Source organism: Platalea leucorodia, assembly GCF_965183815.1.
Source record: "Platalea leucorodia genome assembly, chromosome: W".
Classification (NCBI taxonomy): domain Eukaryota; kingdom Metazoa; phylum Chordata; class Aves; order Pelecaniformes; family Threskiornithidae; genus Platalea; species Platalea leucorodia.
In genome coordinates this window covers 22,539,252-22,563,667 of record NC_138859.1, presented here as the reverse complement: position 1 = coordinate 22,563,667, position 24,416 = coordinate 22,539,252, and the positions used below count along the sequence as shown (strand labels likewise).

At 40.1% G+C, this 24,416-nt stretch overlaps 1 protein-coding gene and 1 pseudogene across 3 annotated transcripts in view; one reads left to right on the top strand and one right to left on the bottom strand.

Annotated features, from left to right (window-relative positions):
- LOC309601913 (serine/threonine-protein kinase NIM1-like) overlaps positions 1-14,033 on the top strand; it is a 17,960-nt pseudogene extending 3,927 nt beyond the window's left edge. Inside the window, exons 3-5 of the transcript in view lie at positions 11,295-11,526; positions 13,031-13,639; positions 13,938-14,033. The product of the transcript in view is annotated as a serine/threonine-protein kinase NIM1-like (transcript). The remainder of the gene's footprint in view (positions 1-11,294; positions 11,527-13,030; positions 13,640-13,937) is intronic.
- LOC309602016 (hydroxymethylglutaryl-CoA synthase, cytoplasmic-like) lies at positions 14,000-24,416 on the bottom strand. 2 transcript variants are annotated; one of them, XM_082335292.1, is made up of 10 exons: positions 24,298-24,416; positions 22,188-22,645; positions 21,711-21,836; positions 21,029-21,193; positions 20,140-20,308; positions 19,859-20,029; positions 18,354-18,460; positions 17,894-18,019; positions 17,446-17,609; positions 14,000-17,023 (listed from the first exon to the last, which is right to left on the bottom strand). In XM_082335292.1, exons 2-10 carry the CDS (start codon positions 22,633-22,635, stop codon positions 16,934-16,936), a joined length of 1,566 nt encoding a protein of 521 aa, XP_082191418.1. In that variant the 5' UTR covers positions 22,636-22,645; positions 24,298-24,416; the 3' UTR covers positions 14,000-16,933. The 2 variants fall into 2 exon arrangements, with proteins under 2 accessions (XP_082191418.1, XP_082191417.1); XM_082335291.1 differs by lacking the exon at positions 24,298-24,416 and adding an exon at positions 24,062-24,165.

Sequence of the window (24,416 nt, the reverse complement as noted above, 5' to 3'; positions counted from 1 at the left end):
GAGAAACTTTTTTTTTTACTTTTCTTCATGTGAGAGGGTGATAGTCTGGTACATAAATTGTATCAAAGAATTGCTATATGGGACTACATCGCAATCAGTGAATTGTCCTCCCCCCACCCCTCTAGAAACTTGCTTTAATGGTGCTTACAGTTTTCAAGGCATGCCTGTAGGATAGCTGAGCAGTGACAGCATTCTCCCACACTGTGAAAGACTGCATCTGAAACTGCATCTGCATTGAGGTTCAGTCAGAGACCAAGCTTTGGAGGAGCTAGAAGAATCTGTTAATCTTTACATTAGAGGCTGAAAAGCTTAGTGCCAGCAAAGCAGGCGGTTCTAGCTCAAGGCAGTGTTGACTCTGTTCACATGTGGTACACCATCAGGCAAAATTAAAGATGGTGTCATGTCTACTCTGAGACGCTTGCTGGAGAATCGCTTCCAATACACCTCTTCAGGAGTTGATCCATCTTTTAAAGTTTCTGCTTCCTGAGAGGTTTCAGACTCTTAATGGAACTTGGTTTCTAGATTGAGGGGTATAGGAGATCAAACAAGTCAAAGCCCCCTCTTAGATGTAAATATAGCTAAGATTTCAGAGCAACATTAAGCATTTCTCATCTCGTTTCGTCTTGTTGGCCTTGTGGTGTTAGTCTGCTCAGTTTGGGAAATCTAAACAGGCTGCTCTTTTGTATCTCGTTTCCATTTTCCTCTATTTGCAAAAGCTATCCTAGAAACCTTAGCAGGTCTTATAACTTGATATTTTTTAATGTGCAATCATTTGAACTGCAAGTGACACTGTGATGAGTGTTGCCTTTAGTATTATAGAAAAGTATCATTATGGTTTTAAAGTCAGCTTTTCTTTTTCAGTATGTTTTCCTGCAAGCATATAATTTCATGTGCATACCACTTAAACAGCAGTTTCATTCATGTCTCTTGACAAAAATCCCACACAATAGATTCCATGTATTTTCTAGTTTAATTATAATGATAAATGGAAAAAAAATCTGTTGTGCTCAAGCAATTATCACCATTAAAGTAGTACAGACTCTTATAATATTTTTACTTTGTACATTTTCTTTCTCTTTTCTTTCTTTTTTTTTTTTTTAACACTAATTACAAGCTAGTTCCACTGGTTGTTTTCCTGTTGTTGTTTTTTTCCCACTTTACAAAGTAAAATGAAACTAGAGGGTTTTTTCCCTTTCATTGAGTTCTGCTGCACTCAGGCACCTGCCTTTTTTTATGTTGATAGAGGATTGCTAGAAAGGGGTAGAGCATTAAGCAAATCTAGGATAGATTAGTCAGCGTATGAAATGCTAGAATCATTATATTGTCATCTATTTAAAAATAGATTGCTATTTCAGAACTTCAGTCAAATAGGAATAGCTTATAAACTCTTCTGTGTGTATGTGGTTGTGCCTCTCTTCTCGGATGCATTTCTGGATTCTAACTGCAATTTTCCTGTGGATTTCTTTGGGGAGGAAATTGAGGGAAGGTAATGAATTGGAGTATTTTACCAATAGACTTTTGCATAAACTTGGGATTTTGGATTGTGTTATGTGAATGGTGGTTCTGAAAGTATAGATGCTGCATAAGCATCTGCATCGGGGGAATGGATGTTTGCAGGGAAAAGCATGGTTTAAAGATGTTCTAAAATGGTTTTATGCTCTACTTTTGCGTATCTTGGCTTTTTGCTTCATCAGTGAACCTATGCTTCCTGAAACCATGTAATGTAATTCGTATCTGTGTAATACCATTTATTCTTAATTTCTATTTTTGCAAGCTTGTCAAAATCTGGTCCCCAAACTTGAACATTGAATGTGTTATTTTGTTAAAATGTTAACGAGTATCATCTGTCTTAGCTTTTGAGATGTTTTATAGTCTTCTGTGTGGTAAATTTTATGATCTTTTGTATGGCGGTTTGAATGCCACATGATATATATTTAGCAGTTCCAAAAATCTTTGGAACAACAGTTCCTTTTCCAGTGGATTTAATTAGAAAAAATAAATGGAAAGAACACTGACTGGTTTCCTAATGCTGCTGGTTACTCAGATTTGCAATACTCTTTCTTATGGAACTCAGTTTATGTAAGTCTTCGGTTTGATTAAAAAAAAAAAAAAAAAATCTGTGTTCCAAGACAGATAGATACTCAACTAATCTCAATAAGATTAGCTAATGAAATTAAATATTAGCACAATTTATTAACATTAATATTGTCTCATTCAAATCAGGAAAGCTTTTGCTGTTCAAATGTGATATGACAAGCAGGATAGTTTTAGGGATTTGGGATGTAGCAACTTTTTAGCATGACCCTGACTTTCAGTGAATCAGTGATGAGCTGTGTATTGCTTGGACCTCTGTGGTGTTCCTCTTCTGCACTTTCCCAGCCAGAGGGGTTTGGTCTGTGCCTGCCCTCAAACCCTGGCAGCCTTCCCTGCCCTCAAACCCTGGCTTCCCTGCTGATCCTTGCAGCAGGACAGAGCAGTTGCCTAGACGTGTTGGGGTACAGGCTCCTCGGCACACACTGTATTTGGATATTTGGTTTGAGAGACAATATTATGAACTTTTCAGGGCTTCAAAACCAGACAAGCTTAAGAGAGAAAAGAAGAATAAAATCTAGAGTTGTGCTCCGTCTTGTTTGGGTTAATATCCCTTGCTTAGGATCCTTAACATGCGCCACAGCAGCTGAAGCTGAGAGAACAGTTCAATTAATAGTAGGCTGTTAGACTGTTTATCTAGATCCCAGTTTCAAAAATACCCATCCTAATTTCACTTCTGTTTTCACCCCAGTGCAAGGGGAGTCTTTAATGGGCAACGTTTCTTTGATATTCAGAGATTAGTAACTTATGACCTGTAGGATGTCAAATAAGATCAGATTGCTTCCTGCTAAGCTTCTTGCCAAGTCTTGAAGACTTATTATGCATTAAGCAGTTTCCAGAGGTTAGTTGAAGCTTCAGTGATTCCAGTGAGCCTGTGATTATTCCCCCATGTGGCTCCATGCCTGCAGAGGCTGGGGAGAACATACAGATGGCAGACCTGGTAGCAGGACTCTGTGCAGTGCAGAGGTTTCTCAGTACGTGGTATCCGAATACAGGGTCAGAGGCAGGAGCCGGTGTGAGGAGCGGGTGGTCTGAGAGGACCACTGTATTGGGTTTGTATGGCAAGGTTTGGGGGGGGGGGGGGGCGCTACAGGGGTGGCTTCTGTGAGCCAATTGACGACGGTGGTAGCGCCTCTGGGATAACATATTTAAGAAAGGGAAAAAATGGCTGTGCAACAGCAGCTGGGAGAGACGAGTGAGAATATGTGAGAGAAACAACTCTGCAGGCACCAAGGTCAGTGAAGAAGGAGGAGGGGGAGGAGGGACCCACGCTGGAGCAGTTTGTGAAGAACTGCAGCCCGTGGGAAGGACCCACATTGGAGAAGTCCATGGAGGACTGTGTCCTGTGGGAGGGACCCCACGCTGGAGCAGGGGAAGAGTGTGAGGAGGAAGGAGCGGCAGCGACAATGTGTTATGAACTGACCGCAACCCCCATTCCCCATCCCCCTGTGCCGCTGGGGGAGGAGGTAGAGAACTCAGGAGTGAAGTTGAGCCTGGGAAGAAGGGAGGGGTGGGGGGAAGGTGTTTTAAGATTTAGTTCTTATTTCTCATTACCCTACTCTGATTTGATTGGTAATAAATTAAACTAATTTCCACGAGTCGAGTTTGTTTTGCCTGTGATGGTAATTGGTGAGTGATCTCTCCCTGTCCTTATCTTGACCCATGAGCCTTTTGTCATTTTTCCTCCCCCCTGTCCAGTTGAGGAGGGGAGCGATAGAGCAGCTTGGTGGGCACCTGGCGGACAGCCAAGGTCAATCCACCACAACCACATTGGTCTGAGAAGGTGGCATGTTCATATATCACTAGAGAAATACGGCTGGGACTGTTTTCCATTTCAATGTTTTTTTTCTGATGGGTTCTAAAGGTTTCCAATCTAATTGCCAATTAGATAAAAAGTACAAATACATGTCTTTCTATCTAGATTTTTTTAATCTAAGTGTTCTAAAAGTTCTCAGAACTGCAGTTGCTTTGGGACATTTAAAACTGGCAAGGACAGAGCAGTTGCAAAGCTATTTTCAGGGGATAGGTTTTCAGCATTTGTAAAACTGAACAGGCAATCTTTATGATGTTGCTCTGTTTCTCCCTGGCTCCTGCCACTTTTATGTTGGTATTGTATGTGTACATCTACACCTTCTTTTAGTCAAGTTCAGTAATATAATTACTGTAATGCAATGGCTTATTAATGCTGATTCAGGATAAATGTCTGAGTGTCTCAGACATTACTCTGAAAAACTGGAAATATGTCAGACAGTATAAAGTATGTTTCAAAGTTCAGTGCAGGACTTTTCAAATTTTTTTTTTTTTTATCTTTTCAAATACCTCCCTGGAAAATAATAGCGACTGCTTGTCTTCTGCCCAGATCCATTTAAAATTTACCTTATGAATACTTAATCTTTTACTACTCAGTACTTTGAGGAGTGCATATATATCGATGCAAGTAAACTTGATTACCTTATAAGAGGTAACCAGAGTTATTTGTATTTGCTAGGGCCTGTCTAATAAATAAGTGGGGAACAGTGAAAGAAAACTGTGGTAGACAATATAAAATATAACATTTTCTGTTCTCCTTTGTATGGAAACACATTTTTGGTTTCTCTTTCCTGCAAATAATGGCAGGACAATTTTATTGCAGGCCATCTGCTTAGCAATGAGTATCTGCATAAATATACAGTCATTTTCTTGAAATAAGTAAAGACCTATTTCCTCAGTGATTTGAATGGGACTCAAAGAATTGTCTATTTCTTACTTCTTTTTCTTTTTCCAGACAATTTTTTTTCACTTGAAAGTCAAATTCATTTTTAGTCAAGTAATTGAATTAGATGTAAATTTTGTCCTGTTATTTAAAAGGCTAATAAAGACTTTGTTGCATCTCTGTTGCCTCAGAATACATGTTTAATGGAAGCTGTTTTTATCTTGGAAGAACAATTCCATGGCAAATAATTGACCAATTTGCATTATACCTCAGGGAAGGAAATAAAAGACACTGGCCAGGTTAAAGTTTTGAGATGGTAAATTTTATTTCAGAATACAGTCAGACTTCAAATTAATCTCTCCCATGTATTTCAAAGACCTGGGAAATCAATGGATTCTACTAATAAATTCCTTTTTTGTCTTTGCTTTTAATGCAAGATTCTGTGCAATTCAAAGACTAATTAATTCTATTTCTAGCTGTTTTTATCATACAATGTTGCAAAAGGATAAAAGGAATTTTTTCCCCCATATTTTATTTTCTACTTCACAGGTCTTAATGTATTAGCTTAGTATAGTTTGTATTATGTTGATTGTTGTGCATTTATTTTCTTTTCAACAATCCCCATGCAGCCTGCAGACTGTGGGTTTGATGTTAGACTCCACCAGCTGGGCTGTACCTGATCTGTGTTGGCATCAGCTCAGCTGGGACTGAGGGGTTATGTCTCAATGCTGAGGGCTCTGTGCAGCCCTTCTTCCTTCCTGCTCTGGTCCAAGAGCTTGTTCCAGCTTGTCAGTAGATAATACGGTGGAAAGTGGAAAGGTGAGTCTGTGCTACACCTCGATACCAGTATCAAATGAACTGTCTGTTAGTAGCTCTGCAAGACTCCTCTGAGCTGCTGCTGTGATGCAGACACTGGTACAGGTATCGCCTGGTGTTTGAATGTGCTTATGCCGGCCCAGCCTGAGAGTCCACCTGCTAGGTGGCTCTCTGTGAGCCAACTTGTAGCACTCCCTGTACACAGACAGTGACTGTCTATTAGAGATCATGGTGAGATCTTTTAGGGGTGGATCACAGATTAGGGCACACCTGTGGGTTTTTCCTCTATTTCTTCTCTCTGTTCTTGGAGAGAAGGAAGTTGGACTAAATAAACATGGGAGCTTGCTTGAATCTATAATCTTCTGCCACAGTGACCTGTGCTGAGTGGTGTTCTCCAGGCTCCCACCTGTCTCTGGTCAGTGGCTCTGGGAGCGGGCTGGTTGGGTAAGCTCCTTGAGTGAGAGCTCAGGTTCTATCAAGGAAATACCCGTGTTTGTCTTTAGGGGTCCATCCCAGAATGAATGTGGGAGCAACCCAAAAGATGAGGCTTTCAGTCTTTGATGAGCTTGGGGGGGGGGGGGGGGCACTTGATCAAGCACAAGATGCCTACAAGGTGTGAGGGAATGGGGAGAATGGTGGAGGTTCCTCTGATGGAGAGAGACTGCAGAGATTGCAGGGGTCTGTGCACCTAGTTCTGCCTGCAGGATTGGGAGAGTATATATATGGAAGTAGATGGGTTATAAAGCAATTGTATAACAATAAATGCTTATGTTGGTCTTAAACTGGCTTATTTTATAAAATGAAACCCCACACAAGTAAAAAAAGAAAAGATACTTCTGCTCCATTTTCATTGTCACAACTTTTCCTTTTTCTCAGTGGGAAATAAAACTAGATTTCTTTCTTCAGTTAGTCTTCTTTTACTGATGTTTTGACTGTCCTTTGATAGACACTTTCCCACATAAGTGGCACATTAGCCTTCGCAGGGCTGCGATCCCCTCTGAGAAAGGCTTGCACACTGATGTTTTCACAGCAATGCTCATTTATAATGAGGACCTGATTTTTATTGGTCAGGTCCCTTTCTTCTTGCTGTCTTTCTGACTGTGACTCTTGCCCACATCCCCAACTCTCACATTGGGTACTCTGAATCCTTCTGGCAGGGCTGGGGACCTCATTTGTAAGCAGTGTTATGTGTTGGGTTGTACTGAAGCAGGCACCATTGTCCTGAATTTTTGGCCCCAGGTGTAGGGGAAGTGTTAGTCTGAGATTTTGTTTCGGTAATGATAATTGAAGAAACAGGTAAAAATGCAAAGTCTTTTCAAATCTTGTTCTGCCAGTGAGCTGCTGTGTCAGAGAGATCATCTCTTCCGTGCACTGTTTGTATCCCTCTCTTGGCTTTTTATCTCTTTTGTCTGCTTAGACAAAGGTCTTTTGATGTATTTGTACCTATTACAGTAATGCCAAATCAGAGCATAGCAACATCAACTGAATTAGGTTTTACTGCTTGGACTTTTTGCCATGAACATTGAGTAATATCTTTGCTCTCACGTCTGTAACACAGGGAGCCGGTGGCTCTGCATCCAGCCAGCCCTCCATATTCTGCTTCAGACATGCAGGGCTCAGGCTTGTTAAACTTCTAAATAGATTGCAAAGTATGTTGTCTTCTTCTCTTAGTTGCAATTGTGGAAGAAGATGTGGGCTAGAGTCAGTGTGTTCCTGGGTGAGTGTTTTTTGGTTGTTTGTTTTTTTTTTTTCTCCTTTTTACACCGCGATTTCTTATTTTCTTGGTTTGTCAGCAGCATGTAGAATAGGCCTTTTGTTGTGGTGAAGGAGTCAGTACAATACAACTATTTGTTATCTCTTCCTGCTTCCCCTCTTGGTGCTGTGGCTACCATCAAGTGAGGTTTTGCATGGAAGCTGTTGAAGGTGTTTGTGTTCTCTTTCATCAATATGTGCAGCAGGAAAAATAATAGAGTCCGTGATCTTTAATTTTTTTTTTTGTTAGTCTTTTCTTTCACTTTGTCATCTTGAAGGTAGCCTTGCATCTGTGGTCTAAGATGTGCATAGAGGACAGCAGATTGCTTTGACTTGACTCTAGCTGATGTGCTGGCACAGCTTGCCACAAGTGACTGGAGTTACCCTGTGTCTGCAGATGTGTTGTGTGGCAGCACTGGGAGGCTCGTGGAGGAGGTGAAGGTGACTGCTCTCTAGGTGCTGTGTCAGACTGTCAGAAGATCTGCTGTTAGTGTGACCCATACATAGTTGCTTATATGTTGGTGCCTTTGTGCCTTGTCACAACCTAAAATGTGCTAAATAAGGTAATGGAAGGAATGAGTGCTATAACTCACTACAATGAACGTTACAGTCATTGTCTTAAAATATTGTGGTATATATCTTGTATTAAACAAATAGGCTTTAATTTAACTGAAAAAGTAAATAGAGCTTATGCATAGTCTGCTGTACAGGACCTGTCTCCCATTTCGCCATCCTAAATTCCATCTGGTACAACACTCGTGTGGTTATACTTTCATGTTTCTAAAAGTGTGTACAGTGTTGGTTTATATTGCTTTAGCCAAGGCTGCTACATACCTTAATCTTCCATGTGTGGAAAAACAATGATGTGGTGTCTTAGGCAAGGATATTTATAAGGTTAAAAATTATGTTGATCATGTCTGGTTTTCATTGCACAATAATTGGCAAACTGAATGCTATTCTAACTAACAGTAGTAATTCTGGGATGTACTGAAATGGGTGGTATGTGGACCTGAGCAGAGAGAGCAAGTTGTTTCTGGAGGCTCTCCACAGTCAAGGCTGAGCACTGTTCATATTTCCTCCTACCTGAGTTGGGAACATAGGGATCTGAGTTCAGTCTGTAACTGTGCTATATTGTGTGTTTTGAATCTTTTTTTTTTAACTATTCATACGAAGCTCTGGGGTGCATATTTTTATATAGTCACTCTGTTTTCTGGCATTCACAGAAATAACACTGAGAGTGCTTCTTATTCAAATCCAAAAAATGTGTTCAGGGTGTCCTGGTTTCAGCTGGGATAGAGTTAATTTTCTTCCTAGTAGCTGGTATAGTGCTGTGTTTTGGATTTAGGATGAGAATAAGGTTGATAACACACTGATGTTTTAGTGGTTGCTGAGTAGTGCTTACACTAGGCAAGGACTTCTCAGCTTCCCCTGCTCTGCCAGGTGCACAAGAAGCTGGGAGGGGGCACAGCCAGGACAGCTGACCCAGACTGGCCAAAGGGCTATTCCATACCATATGACATCATGCTCAGTATATAAACTGGGGGAAGAAGAAGGAAAGGGGGGACATTGGGTATGATGGCGTTTGTCTTCCCAAGTAACCGTTACGCGTGATGGAGCCCTGCTTTCCTGGGGATGGCTGAACACCTGCCTGCTGATGGGAAGTAGTGAATGAATTCCTTGCCTTGCCTTGCTTTGCTTGTGCGCGCGGCTTTTGCTTTACCTATTAAACTGTCTTCATCTCAACCCATGAGTTTTCTCACTTTTACTCTTCCGATTCTCTCCCCCATCCCACCGGGGGGGAGTGAGCGAGCAGCTGTGTGGTGCTTAGTTGCTGGCTGGGGTTAAACCACAACACAGGGCAAACCTTGAACAAATATTGATTTCCTTTAGTGATGACAGCCATGCAGTGAACCAATATTACTTGAGCAAAAGTACAAAAGTGGAGCTATTACTTTCCCTGTGTCAGTGAACGTGCCGTGTGGCTGCACAGGAGACCGTTTGTGCTGTGTTTGATCTGTGGTGCAGGTCTTGTGGACTGTTCTGCTGGGCTCTCATCTTTTATAAAAGGTAGGCCTTCTAAACATAGGGATATGCTAGGTTGTTGGTATTTTCTTGCAATAACTGAACATTCGAAGCTATGGTAAAAAAGAGAGATCAATATTTTCTTACCAATGACTTAAAAAAAACCCACTATTTTAAATTAAGTTCATATTTTCACAGCTGGCTCACAATGTGTATAATGTACTAAAGAGACAAGCTGTTCTTCAAGGGAAGTCAAACAAATCGAGCTAATCCCCTACCCTAAGGAAATACTGAAAGGGTTAAAGCCAAGATAGACAAAGCCACTGCATCAAAATGCCTCCTGAAAAGCCTAGGGGCAAGGAGGACATTTTAAATATCTTAGTCACTTAACTGAACAAAAGAAAGGCCTTTGTGATTTAGGGAGCAGTTAGAATGGTTGTAAGATAAGGGGGCTCCGGGATAATCCCATCTCAGACAACTGGGCCTTGGGAGAACAAATGCACGGAAGACAGGAGGTCACAAAAGAATGACCACAGCCTTGAAGGACACCGTTTACGTGATCCTAGGACTGAGTTTGCGCAGAAGCAAAGGTCAATCAGCGAACACAGTGAAGAAGACTAGGAGCCTTCATCTGAAGACCCCCAAAGACCACCTGAAGACCACCGCGGGAGACGACTGCGCATGCGGATCGGACATTTGCATATGTTAATGAGTTCCAGGGAATCTCATGTTTATGCAAATGAATTCTCGGAAATCCTGTGAATATGTAGGACTTTATAGTATATAATCTCTGAAAGTCTACCAAATCGGTGGAGCACTTATGGTGGAGAATCCCCAGTGCTGCCCAGCGCTGCAATAAAGAATACCTGCTTAATAGTAACTTCGTTGCTATTGAGTTTCATTTCAGGGACTCTCTGAATACTCCGTTTCTCCCTTGGGGAGATTCGGACTGTGAGGAGAAGCATCCGTGAATTTTTGTATCAGTTTATCTGCAAATGTATATCCATGTTTTGTGGCCCTTAGCTTCACTGTAGATATGCTACAGAAACACACAGAACTTAACAGCAGCTTTGCTGTCTTACAGGATCCCTGCAACTTATTCTACTTCACTGTTTTTGTGGTTTTTTTTTTCCCCCTTCTTCAGAAGAAAATCTGTGTGGTGTAGATTCATGGCCCACTGTGGCATACACCCCCCCCCCCCCCGTACTTTTCCTGTATTCTGTACAGTACTAAAAACTACTCATGCATGAATGGGTTGGAAAAACTGGCACAGCTATCCTGAGAAAGGCAAACCTCTACAACACTGATTTTGGTAACAGAATTTGTGGGGGTAAGTAGTTAAGGAAAAGTTCTGTAAGTCGCACCAACTTAAACACACCTTTCCATTATAAACTTGCAGAGTTATAGCTAGAGCCCCTAAATTACCCCCACGTTTGTCTACTCTGAAACAGAGTACCTAAATTTGACACCTCCATTAGTCTGCAAGTACCAGGCTCAAACCTAACTCATCTGAACAGCACTGAACTAACAATGAAAGAGAAAGCACAGACTTTCTTTACCAGCATTAGACACTAGAAGTAGATGCTGTAACTGTGGCCATCAGACAGATCTTAGCTTGACAGCAGCAGAGCACACTAAGACAGCAGATGATTTGATTAGCCCTTGCAATACTCTACCAGCCTTTAGCTACATCAGCAGCAAATAGGATGCCGGAGACAGAAAGGAACATGGGTGTTTATGAAAGTTTACAGGGCTTAGTAGGCCTCTGCAGCTTAGCTTATACTGATCAGAGGTGAAGTTTTATTGCACTTGTATAACCAAGCATTGTTTTAAGTAAATAGTATTACCATTTTGTACCTATTGCATTAACACCTGAAAAGAAAAATGCTTTTCATGAGAAAGTCACAATATTTCGGACAAGACAAAACTAAGATCAGAAGACTCAACATTTGCTATCTCATGAAATATCCAGCATGGAAAAACTGCACCACCCAAATATCAGACTGTATGAAGTGGTGGAGACTCTATCAAAGCTGCACCTGGTGATGGAGTACGCAGGAGGTAGGGAGCTTGTCAGCAAAATCAGTACAGAAGGGAAGCTGCTAGAAACAGAGTGTAAAATAATCTCCCAGATTGTGTCTGTGAAGCACATGGTAAGTTGCTGTTCTTCCACAGGCATATTGCCCCTCACTACTCTAGCAGATTTTGTGGATGCATCTTTTGGTTTTCAACTAGTAGGCTTACTGTTACCAAGATTTCAGGCCCATGTTTCTGAAAAGCAAAACAGCTAGAGAAGAGCTATCTTAAAGGAGAGCTTTCACATCTACCTCAAGTTACTGCCTCTGTTGACAGCTTTTGGGAAGAGACTTTTGAGCTTTTGAGCCCCGCGTTGGGCACCAAAAAGGACTGTCGTGGTTTAACCCCATCCAGCAACTAAGCACCACACAGCCGCTCGCTCACTCCCCCCTTGGTGGGATGGGGGAGAGAATCGGAAGAGTAAAAGTGAGAAAACGCATGGGTTGAGATAAGAACAGTTTAATAGGTAAAGCAAAAGCCGCACGCACAAGCAAAGCAAAACAAGGAATTCATTCACTGCTTCCCATCAGCAGGCAGGTGTTCAGCCATCCCCAGGAAAGCAGGGCTCCATCACGCGTAACGGTTACTTGGGAAGACTAACGCCATCACGCCCAATGTCCCCCCTTTCCTTCTTCTTCCCCCAGCTTATATACTGAGCATGATGTCATATGGTACGGAATAGCCCTGTGGCCAGTCTGGGTCAGCTGTCCTGGCTGTGCCCCCTCCCAGCTTCTTGTGCCCCTGGCAGAGCATGGGAAGCTGAAAAGTCCTTGACCAGTGTAAGCACTACTCAGCAACAACCAAAACATCAGTGTGTTATTAACATTATTCTCATCCTAAATCCAAAACACAGCACTATACCAGCTACTAAGAAGAAAATTAACTCTATCCCAGCTGAAACCAGGACAACTACTACTGCCATTTTCAAGAAAAAGAAGAGTACAAGTTACATTAGATTTCTAAAACTTGAAGACACCACTAAACTTGGTGTCCTGCAAGGATGTGAAATACCATAAGGCACAAGCCTGTTGTCCTTTTCTTCTGCCACCACCAGTTCTTTGTAGGACATTAGAGCACACAACAGAATTGTAACAACTTTCTTACTTTATACATGATTACATTCACTTCATGGTCTTTCGAGTCCACGAGCTTATGATACATACAAAAATGGAATTGGTTAAAAAGAAATTGTCTTTGTTGCTTACATCATTACAGAAATGTAGTAACTGCAAAAGCAAGTGTTCTGAACCCTGAAAAAATAAAATACATATGTTGCACATGAAGACACCTAGTCTTGTAGGATTAGCCATGATGCCATCACAAATCTGCTTAATGTAAATAGTTTATATTAGTTAACAAGAGACTGCTATTCTTATAAAAACAGCATCCTCCTCATCCTCTCCATCTACTCTATTGTTTTTGTACCAGTAGAGAATTAAGTTGAAAAGTTAAAGTATTTAAACAAATTTAATTTCATTGCAATGCTTATTTCTGATTTTGCCCAAGGTAATTCCCTTTCTCCTGTGTGGTAATTAATCAATTAGGGATAGTCTAATACCAAATTTTCCTCTTGTTCTACAGCATGAGAATAGCATTTTTATTTGCCAGGACTTGAAAGCAGAAAATGTATTCTACATCAGTAACATCTGTGTTAAGGTGGGAGACTTTGGATTCAGCGCAATAAGAGATGAAGCTTTAAATACTTTCTGCAGCTCTCCTCCTTATGCTGCCCCTGAACTCTTCCGAGATGAGAACTATGTTGGCATTTACATAGCTTTCTGAGCACTGTGAATCCTGTTATACTTTACAGCAACAGGTATCATGCCATTTCAGGCAGATACAGTGGCCAAACTGAAAAAAGTGCATTCTTGAAGGGACATACAGTTTGTCTCCCTGCCTCTCAAACTTGCCCAAAACTGATAAAAGGAGTCCTTCAGCCAGTACCAACCAACCAATACTCAAACTTCTTATGAAAGACATACAGTACCCCAAACCTTTACAGGCATTTAAACTGGATCCAAAGTATTTATCAGAGATTGATACACTTGAAGGAGAAATTGAAATGAAAAAAATATTCTGGAAGACCTAGGAATCACAGAACACCACGTTCAAAATAACCAGGGAAGAGATGCACACAGCTCAATAACAGGGGTCTACAGAATTGTTTTGCACCAAGTACAGAAGAAAAGGGTACTTGAATGTGTTCCTGTAGTGTCCCATCCAGACCCCAAAGATCAAGACTTGAGAGGAATCTGTTCTTACAGTGGGATAAAGCACATATCCAAGCTGTGTTGTTTTATAAATTGCACTGCAGGCTTTCTACTCTGCACATTTAACAAAGGGGTTTAGTCACTTTTCACAAGTTAGTGTTACATTTTTTGTAATTTTTTAAATAAACCAAAAATGCCTTATCTCCTTTTTATTTCTCAAGTCACACTGAAGCACTCAAATGCAGAGCTCTCATGCACTTGTTTACCCCTTGCTGCAGAAACTTGGTATAGCCAGTGCAAGAACTCAAGTAAAACAGGTAAAGAGATCATTTGTGATTATGATCTTTATTAAGTGCAATACTACTCGATTTTGAACATGCTTGGGAGATTCTCAGTACAGGCATATAACAGCTAATTTCTTGAAAAGTTTTACCTTAGCTTGACACAACTTTACCACTGCGAACCAGGACAGTTTTTGCAGAAAACTAAATTTAAAGCAGAAACCAGATTATTTATCTAAACAACTGAAAATTCTTCTCTAAAGCTTCCTTAGCAAATTAAACATGATAAAATGTATATTGGAGCCTTTAATTTTGTTTAAAGAAACAGCAATGCTGTTGACCATGGTTCCCGATTTGTCACAATTCAGAAAGGCAAGTTAGGATATGCTACAAAATATTATATACTGAGCATTACAGGCTTGTACTAACTTTGCCATACTACTTCTGCCAGCACAAAGCTGATTTTGACACTCTTGACCACTGCAAGTTAAAAGTTGGATAGCCTGACACTTCCAATTGTTCTGAGCATCACCAAGATGTAGATACTCCTACCTTCAGCTTTAATCAGGTATTTTATACTTTAATTTTCAATATCATCAGCTCCAATGCAAACAGTGGAAGAGTACAGTAGCTGTCCTTCTCTGAGCAGGCATGGTTGAAATGCGTAAGCTAAGAGGAAGAGCCTATATGATTTTAGTTAATGCAAGTAAACCAATACAAGGTTTAGAGAGGTACAGCTGGTGCTTTCAAGTTTAAGGGCAGGGATGCCTTATCTATTATGGGGACTGATGAGATGATCAGTTGACATTAAAAGGAATAATTATGTAAATGAGCAACAGAATGACTCTGAAAAGCCACTCATAGGAATCTGGACTCAGTGAGGCTCAGGTAAGTACAAAGCAAGAACCAATCCCCTTTCACAGTTTTTGTGAGAAGGGGATAAAACAATACCATCTTTTATAAGACAGTAATAAGATTAATTGTATTTCATAAGCTGGGAATGAATTCCTCCACTATAAACAGTTTCCATCTGAAAACATTTAAGTTGTCTTGAAACACATTCCTGAAGTAAGTTTCCCACCAGGCTAAGCAACTCTTTCTTTCCACTTTTGTAATGGAATAATATTAAGAAGAAAAATCCAGAAGATCCACACAGATTGTGAACCCACAACTTCGGGTTTTCACAGGGACAGTTTCCTCTCTTTCCTGTTTAAAAAAAAAAATGCATCCTGAAAACCCAACAAATCAGCACTACTTTAACAGGTTTCAAGTATCTCAAACTTTATTTTAATAAAGGATCAGCCTCACAGAAAGTGAGGTCCCTGTGGTTAATTTTTTTGTGCCAGTAGCTCACTTCTTGGCTTGTCCACTGACAGCAACAGACTTTGTTCCATGGCAATTTTTTTTTTTTTTCTGGTACCAAGATAAGTTTCACAAGGGAAACCTAAACAAAAATGCTTGCAAACACTATCTTCATGCATCATTGCTCCATCATTTTCAACAGAACAAACTGATTAGTATTCAATTTATAACAAACAACTATTTTACCAAGGGTTGACTACAAATACAGTGTTATCAAATCCTAGTGAATGACATAATACAAACACTAAAATTTCATTACTGACAAAGAAATTGAACAGACAGATTTTTTTTCTACTTATATTAGATAATGTAGCTTTGTAGAATTATCAAAGAAACAAAATTCAACAAAACTCCATTCTGTACATTAGATCAATTTAAATATATATATTACAAGCTTACAAGGCTCATATCATAGTTCATTTCCAATCTGAGCTTTAAAAAGCTACCAGAATGGATGCCCCATTAGCACTGTATATCTACCACTTGCAAAACAGATAGCTTTTAGCTTGCATTTGGGGGGGGGGGGGGGGGGGGGGGAAGACCCCACTCCTACAACATTACCAATAGTGAGAAGGACTTTAAAGTACAAGCCAAATTCAAAGTTAGAAATAGTCTCTTAGAAATGTATTATATAAAGAATAGTGAGAGGCCAGAGTTCTAAACAAAGTGATCTTCTTCCCTTCCTTAGTTTGCTAATTAAAATAGCTCCATAATATCCAGAAGCTTTATTTGAAAATTCTGCTGCCTTAAATACTTCTATTACAGTTAAACAATCCTGAAAGGTGCCAAATCAATGAACCCAAGAAACATACCCTTTTTGTTCTTTAGAAAAAAAAAAAAAAAAAAAACCACACAAAAACCACCACAACACAAACCACTACTACCTCCTTTCTTGTTCCTCTTTCCTCCCAGACTGTTGTGATTTATAATGCAGGTATAAAACAGGTAATACGGATGCTAGGAGGAATTACATAGTAACTAACACAGTAGCTCAGAGTTTCTTGGGGGGGGGCCCACACCTGCCAGTCTAGCCATTCTTGATCCAGTCATTTTGACAGGGGAGAAAGATTCTATTCCAGTAATGAATGTTACTTGGTTCTATACCTTTCCCAAAGCAATATGTGATGGGAGGTAGACTAGGAGAAGAAAGGGAAAGACAAGTGCAGTATTCAGAAGACTGACTGCTTACTGTCAAGGCACTGAGAACCCTAACATTAAAAGCTTGGGCTATTTTGCCACCCACTTTTGAGTACAAGCAGAAAAGTTAATAGTGTAGATTTCAAGCAATTTTACATAGGAAAAGCAAGTAGAAGATACCTTTTTTCCCCTCTATGTACAAAGACCTCGTAATAGATTACAGCTACTATGCAGCAATTAAATTCAGACATGTTAAGGGATCCACAAAGCCCCTGGCAAGTTCCTCCATCTCCAGTATATTCATGATTTTAGTGTTCTGAAAATACTATAAGTATCAGCACACCATATTACAACAAATCTTTTCAAGGAGTTTGAACAGTTTTTCCATGCTCCAATGAAGTACTACTGTACACTGAAATTTCAGTACTCCTGCAATAATTTCTCTCTCACCCTACCCTCACACCTTGTTTCAATCCCCACCTCACAGAGGTATCTTAATGCTCCCCATTGGAAATGGCAGTAGTAACACCTTCAGATTCTGTTGTTGCAGGGATTCTTGTCACTTTCTTAGCAGGGCTTGGGATCTGCTGGGGGGGGGGAAGGAAACAACAACACAAACCCAAAACAAAGCATTAAATATGGTTTTCTAGTTCACAAAAACACTTATACTTCATGGCTAGTCCAACTCTCAAACAATATTCATGCTACACTGGACAGCTTGGTCTTAAGTCATTCAAATCTGTCATGCTTCATACAAACTGATTATGTAAAAGAGCCAGTTTGTTCTTGTTATGATGAAGTGTATTTTTTAAAACCCCATGTTTTTTTTTTTTTTTTTTTTTTTTTTTTTTTTTTTTTTACTTCTGGCTTATATGTTACATATTTTAATAAAGTACTTGATATAACTTGTTAAACCACTTCCTCTTTTAACATACATGCACATGCTAAGACAAACACAAACTGTTCTACCATTTATACCAAACTAAAATTAGTGCTGAGTGTTCACCTCATGAACAATGCCTGGGTGGACAACTTCAACTCCTGCCTCCAGAAGTCCATCACTGATGAGTGGGCGCCGTGCGTAAGTTCTTCTGTGTTTTTCATCCACACACACAAGGTACCAAGTTCCTTCAAAGAGATCTTCTACTGAACACTGTGGAATATAGCTGGCTGTAAAAAAGTCAATAACATACTGTTAGTTGGTTCCTGGTGAGAGTTTTATGCAACACAAGCCTTTGCAGTTTGGGAGTAGTAAGACAGGAAAACCAAGTCTGCATTTTTGTTTCAACCATATTGGGCCAATGAACACAAGCTATAGAAAAGCACTTTACGATCTATTCAGAAGTAGAAAGAGTTAGACGTTTCCTTTATTCACACCTTAATCATTTAAAACAATGCAAATTAAGCAAAGGGTATTTTGCTGTAGGACCAGGAATTATTTATGACATTCTTACCCAAATTATGTGTTTCCTGTCTAATCTTCATGTTTTCAGCAAAGACATCAGGTGCAATACATTTTCTTGAGTCAAGTCTTGTTTTAAGATCAGAAAGGCTGGCAGTTATTTTGTCCAGTGCAGAACCTACAATATAAAACCATCATTTAAGGTAGCACCAGTGGTGAGAACTGCATACTAGCATGTTAGTATTTCAAGCACATCCAAAATATCTTGCATTAGAGAAGCTAAAGTTTTAGTCATTTAAAAATATTCCCAATTACTCAAGCAAAATGTTTAAAGCATTTGAAAAATATTATTTATTTGCCCAAAGAGACACTTCTGGAGCTGGAACATCTTCACTTTAACACTACTGTCATTAGGCATTGTTCTGCAGGTTTACTTATGCTGGTGGGCATAACAAAGCATTTAGAGGTGAGCTGTGCAAGGGAGTTAATTAACATCTCTTCCTTTTACTCACCAGGAGTGGCATCCTGTGTAACTCTGATGGAATACAGCGTAGCAGCAAAACCAGAGCCATATGAGAACACACTAATTCTCTGTCCTGCGAGCTGCTCTGGGGAGTACCTGCAAATCAAGCAACAGTTGTTTAAAGTGAGAATTAAGCCAAGGTGCCAATTTTAAATAGCTAGAAAGCACAGCTAGCTTAGAAAAAGCAGCCAGCAATATTAGAGTGACTACAATACACATTTAGTGTGCTAAACACAAATGATAACTTTTAAAAACAGGATTTTGAACACTGCTGTTACACAATGATTTTCAAAGCTACCTAAGCAAAAGGGAACAAAGAAATCCCCAGAATATGATTATCTAGAAGACAGCCAATTTTCATTAAGTGACCTAAAGCCTAAAATGAACCATCACATCTTAGAATGCAAAGTCACAATAAAGAAAAAAGGACCCAAGAGGAGTGGTTTAATTTAAACTTAACATGATTTTGTAAAAGTCTGTCATAAAAAAAAAAACAAACCACCACACACAAAAAAACCCAAAAACCAAAACAATTTGTTAAGTAAATACTAATTTAATTTGGGTTTGCTTATTATTGCTGGGCAATGAGTGGCTTGAGAGCAGCCCTGCAGAGAAGGACTTGGGGGTGTTGGTGGATGAAAAACTGAATATGAGCCAGCAATGTGCGCTAAGCAGCCCGGAAGGCTAACCATATCCTGGGCTGCATCAAAAGAAGCGTGGCCAGCAGGTCAAGGGAGGTGATTCTGCCCCTCTGCTCCGCTCTCCTGAGACCCCACCTGGAGTACTGTGTTCAGCTCTGGGGCCCCCAGCATAAGAAAGACACGGACCTGTTGGAGCAGGTCCAGAGGAGGGCCACAAAGATGATCAGGGGGCTGGAGCACCTCCTCTATGAGGACAGGCTGAGAGAGTTGGGGTTGTTCAGCCTGGAGCAGAGAAGGCTCTGGGGAGACCTTAAAGCAGCCTTCCAGTACTTAAAAGGGGCCTACAGGAAAGATGGGGAGGGACTCTTTATCAGGGAATATAGTGATAGGACAAGGGTTAATGGCTTTAAACTGAAAGAGGGTATATCTAGATTGGATATAAGGAAGAAATTCTTTACTGTGAGGGTGGTGAGGCACTGGAACAGGTTGCCCAGAGAAGTTGTGGATGCCCCCTCCCTGGAAGTGTTCAAGGCCAGGCTGGATGGGGCTTTGAGCAACTTGGTGTTTATGTTGAGGCTGGGAGAAAGATACACCACTTTACAAATAAGATCCTACTTTGGAAGGTATTAAGCTGCTGTTTCAGATCAGCTTCTGACACAGAAGTTTTTAATCCACTTGTCACTTGACCTAATTGTGTATGCAGAATAATTTTCTAACTTTAGTCTTGCTACTTAAGGCAATCTAGTAGGAAAAGGTTTACTAGATGGTGCTTTTACAAAGGGCTTTCTGAAACAAAAGCCTTTTATGCACTTTACATATAAAAAGCTATGACTTTTTCCAATTTTATGCTTACTGGGCTAGAAGAGAGGCAAGGCAACCATAGACTGAAGGGGTATACATATTTCCATTCTGATTGGATACGAGTAATGAAGCTTTGGTTTTCTGATTGAAGAGCTCTGCACTGGCTTTCATAAAAGCTTTTTCCACATCTCTGTCAAAATATGTATCTTCAAGCTTTACATCCCTATTAAAAAAAGGTTCAGGAACAGTTACTAGAATGGCAGCAAGGAAAAACACCTTGGATGTTTAACAAATTAAGACTATCTGAATAAGGAAGACAGCAGCCATTCTCACCTGAAAGCTTCCAAACCACTGAAAACACCATTTGCTGTTTCTAGGTTCTGGTCACCAAGAAAGTCATTCAGCAATAGTCTAGCCACAGATTTCTGTACCAGTTTACAGTAGGGAGAATGAAAGATCATGAATCCAAAGTCATTCAAGGTGAAATGTCTATCTGTCCCCTCTGGAAGTAGCAGAAGTGTTATGTTACAACTTATGTTTAGTACTCACTTCAAGTATTAAAATAAAATAGGGGGATGGCAGGATATCAGTCATCATAAAACATCAGCATACAAGAGACAACCGTAAGACTAACTATTGCTGCAAGTTCATTTAACGCACTACTATTACTTCTATTTAAAAATTAGTTTCTTACTGATCTTGTGCACCAGCTAGCAATGTTTGCCCTTCTAGAAGAAAAAGTTAAGCTTAACAGAATCTTGGTATTTCTACACAGCATTTTGAAATAAGAAATAGTCTACTTCATCTAACTATCTAATCTTCAAAGCTATGGTTCTTAATATAGATGAAGCAATTACTAAACATATGGGGGTAAAAAAAAGAATTAGTATCCTTATACAACATGTAAATATTAACCTCTATATCTTAAGAGCCTTGGTAGAGAAAGGAATAACACACTTTTAAGATATATACATTACACCAACAAAAGCTTGTAGAGACTACTGCTTATTGACTATCAGGTATTTAGCCATACCAGAACAGAAATAAAACGTTTCCTTATGGGAGAGCACAAACATTTCAATTGTCTCAGAACACACAAACACAAAGAAAGGGACCACGTGCTAGCCTTTAGATTGGATGCCAAAACTTGAAAATACATTGTCGGTGTAGCTATACATTCCAGTATTTGCCAGATCTTGCAATATCATGTGAGGCTACATACCCTTTTGCCACTGGGCGTGGATTTTGTTGCGATAGACAGTATAGCAGCGATCTAATGCACTGAGGTAGCACTGTATAGAGAGTTTACCATCAACTACAGGATATTCAGAGACCATATCTGGTTTATAGAAGTCATATGCGTGCTGCATGTGGGTTCCACGCAATCCTGATGGAAAGAAGTCGTCAAAAGTTGAAAATTACTTTATTCAGCTACTTTGAGTCAGTTTGAACACACTGCTTAACACATGGAAAACAAGTAAATATTTGGCCTCAGTCAAGCAGGTTGTCATAGCACTTCAGGCCCTTTAAGGTAACATTTCACACAGTTCTCAATCACCTGTTACTCAAGTATGGTAGGACTGAGCATGACAAACAAGTAACAAGTGATTTTCATCATTTCACCTTGAAAGCAGAGCACTGTGTTATTCAGCTCTAGTCCACTCTGTCAATTTTATTGGAGAATCCCCAAGGAAAAAAACAGATCAAAGCATCTCTAGTTGTTTCTTGCTGCCTCCTATAATGGGACTTGGCCAAGTTAGCCCAGAGCAAGAGGAGACAAAAGTACAATTTCTGACACTAGTAGGAGTTAATCCAGCCCTCCAGCAACCCACAAAAACAGGGGACAAGCTTCAGAATGGATCCAGTATCTGGCTGAACAGTATTTGTTTTCTCACAGGACTAACCTCTCTCAAAAATTAACGGAGCATTTGGACCAACTAGCATAGCAACAGCACCAGCTCCACCTGTTGGCCTGGCATTTCCAGTGGCATACACAGCTATGTCTCCAGCAACAACAAGTGCATAACGTCCTGTGAAAAACACAGAAATAAGTATGAAAAGTAGCCAAGAATCTAGCACATTTTGATATCCATCATCAATTTTTAGACTTTGGTTATAGAGGATATGACTCCAGGATTAAGGGGCTCTTCAATCCTGGCAGCCACCAAAATTTACAGGAAAAGACCAGTGATGATTATCCACGTCATTATTTTTTGCATGTAACTGAACTAGTGGCAAATGCCCAGAGCATGTAAGAAAGACTTCAGAAGCATACAAGAGTTTACCCTCTGGGTTTTATATGGTTAAACATGAACACTAATTGCAAGGCAGACTACTCAAAAATAGACTGACAACTTTTCAAGACAATACCCTGAACTTACCATCCCAAGAACTGGACTCAATCCAATTAATAGCATTAAGAAGAGCAGCGGTGCCTCCATAGCATGCATTCATGGTGTCAATTCCTTCTACATCTGTATTACCAGATTCTTCAAAAAGTTGCATCAGGACAGTCTTTACAGATTTTGATTTATCAATTATTGTCTCTGTTCCAACTTCTAATCTCCCGATACAATCATAGGAAAGGCTGTTCCTCTCCATGAGCTTCTGAACCACAGTCAAACAGAGAGAATTGATATCCTCCCGGTCAGAGCAGAATCCCATCTTTGACTGGCCTAACCCAATGGTGTATTTCCCAGCATCCACACCATCATACTTCTCCAGCTCTGTCTGGTCAACATACTGAGAGGGAAAATATATTTCCAGTGCAACAATTCCCACATCTTTGGGCCAGCAGGATTCAGCATTCACTGGAAGAGACCCAGGCATCGTGGTAAATCTTTTAAGAAAAAAAGAAAACCACAAAAAAAACAGATAATTTATTCACATCCATTTTTAGAGACCTACTTCATACATACTTTAATTTTCTGTAGATTTATAGAAAAGGTTAAGTTTCAGGTATTCTACAAGTTCATTTGCAAAAGGCAAGCCTTTGCCTCCAGGCAAAGTTTTGGTCTGAGCATACTGTAAACATCGTTAGAAGTTTTATAACGTTTCACATTAAGATCTTTTAAGCAGAAGTACAATTTCAGCCCTGGAGATGAATATACATAGCTTAAGCCCAAGTTATTTCACTGAAGCAAAACACATGCTTAACAAATCTTAAAGTGTTTGAGAAATTAGTCTTAATGTTCATTATTCTACTCTTGCTTATATGCAAAGTCTCAATTTTACACAACCAAGCTGAAAACACTGTGGTGTAGGTTTTTTTTTTTTTTTTTTTTTTGTTAACATTGCTAGTTGAGACATCAAGTTTAAAATTTATCCTTACCAGGAAATCTCAGCCTTAAAACAGGCCAGGACTTCTTAATTTTTTTTTTTTTTTTAATTTTTAAACAAAGTGGTCTAAGTTGCTTCATTTTATCTATACTTGCAACAAAAACAGAAGGTTTTTTTGGTGTGGTTTTTTTTTGGGTTTTTTGGGGGGGTTTTTTGTTTTGTTTTGTTTGTTCATTTGGGGTTTTTTTAAGCATACTGTTTTAGCATTCCTGAACACTGGAACTCCTAACACCAGGCCTAGAGGAATATTTCACAGGCAGAGATAAACACACAGGGATTCTTCCTGATAGACCAAGTTTTCTTGTTTTAACCCTATAACTTTACTGTCACTATACTCTAGGATATACTATATCCTATTACTTTAACTCTATCTGTATTAGACAGACAGGCATCATCTTCCTGTACTTTTGCTTACATCCTTACAGAACACTTGTCCCTTTTGTGCCCAGCTGTACCATCACATTAACCTTACCCAGCTTCTTCCATAAAAATCACAATGATGTGTATAAAGGAATAAAGCCTTTTATGCAGGAATTATGACTTTACACAAAGCGTGTTAAAACAAGTGTTCGGAAAACATTAAAAGTGCCTTCTGCTACATGTACAGTTGGATATTGAAGTCTTACATAAGACCTAAAATAAGAGCACATGGCTCACCATTCATTTTGATTGCCTCTAACAGTTTCAAACATACCTATGATGCACCTAAAATAATCCATTTTAAAGTATTTCATTTATAGCGTTTATTCATATTAAAATGTGTAAATTGCAAAAGATTGCTATTTAAAACTGCTTACTGGAGCGCTGCAGAACAACCGTACAGCATATTGCCACAAGATTTCAAGCAAGAAAACCAAATTCGCGTTATTTGTGTGCTCTGCTGCCTCCCCAGACTCACGACTTCGTATCCGCTCACCTGAAAGCACGGCGCCCGCAAACGCCCTACTACAACGTCCGGATAAAACCGAGCGCCACGGCTGACCAGAACTCTTTTTTTTTTCCTAATCCATCCCGTTGTGAAGCCTCTCAGCTCAGATGATCGCGCATCGGGCTGCAGCGCCCGGTCGAGGGTCTGCCACCCCACTCCCCCCGCCGAGCAGGCCCCACCACGCTGCTAAGGGCACCGAGGGCGCCCCGGGGCCCCAAGATTACCCGTGACCCGGCCGGGGAAGACTGCGAGGAGCCACCGGGGTGGGGGTGTCGCGCCCCGCCCGCAGCGTAGGGCCCACCTGTCTCTCGCCGGCCGCGACCCCGACCCTTACACGTTGCGG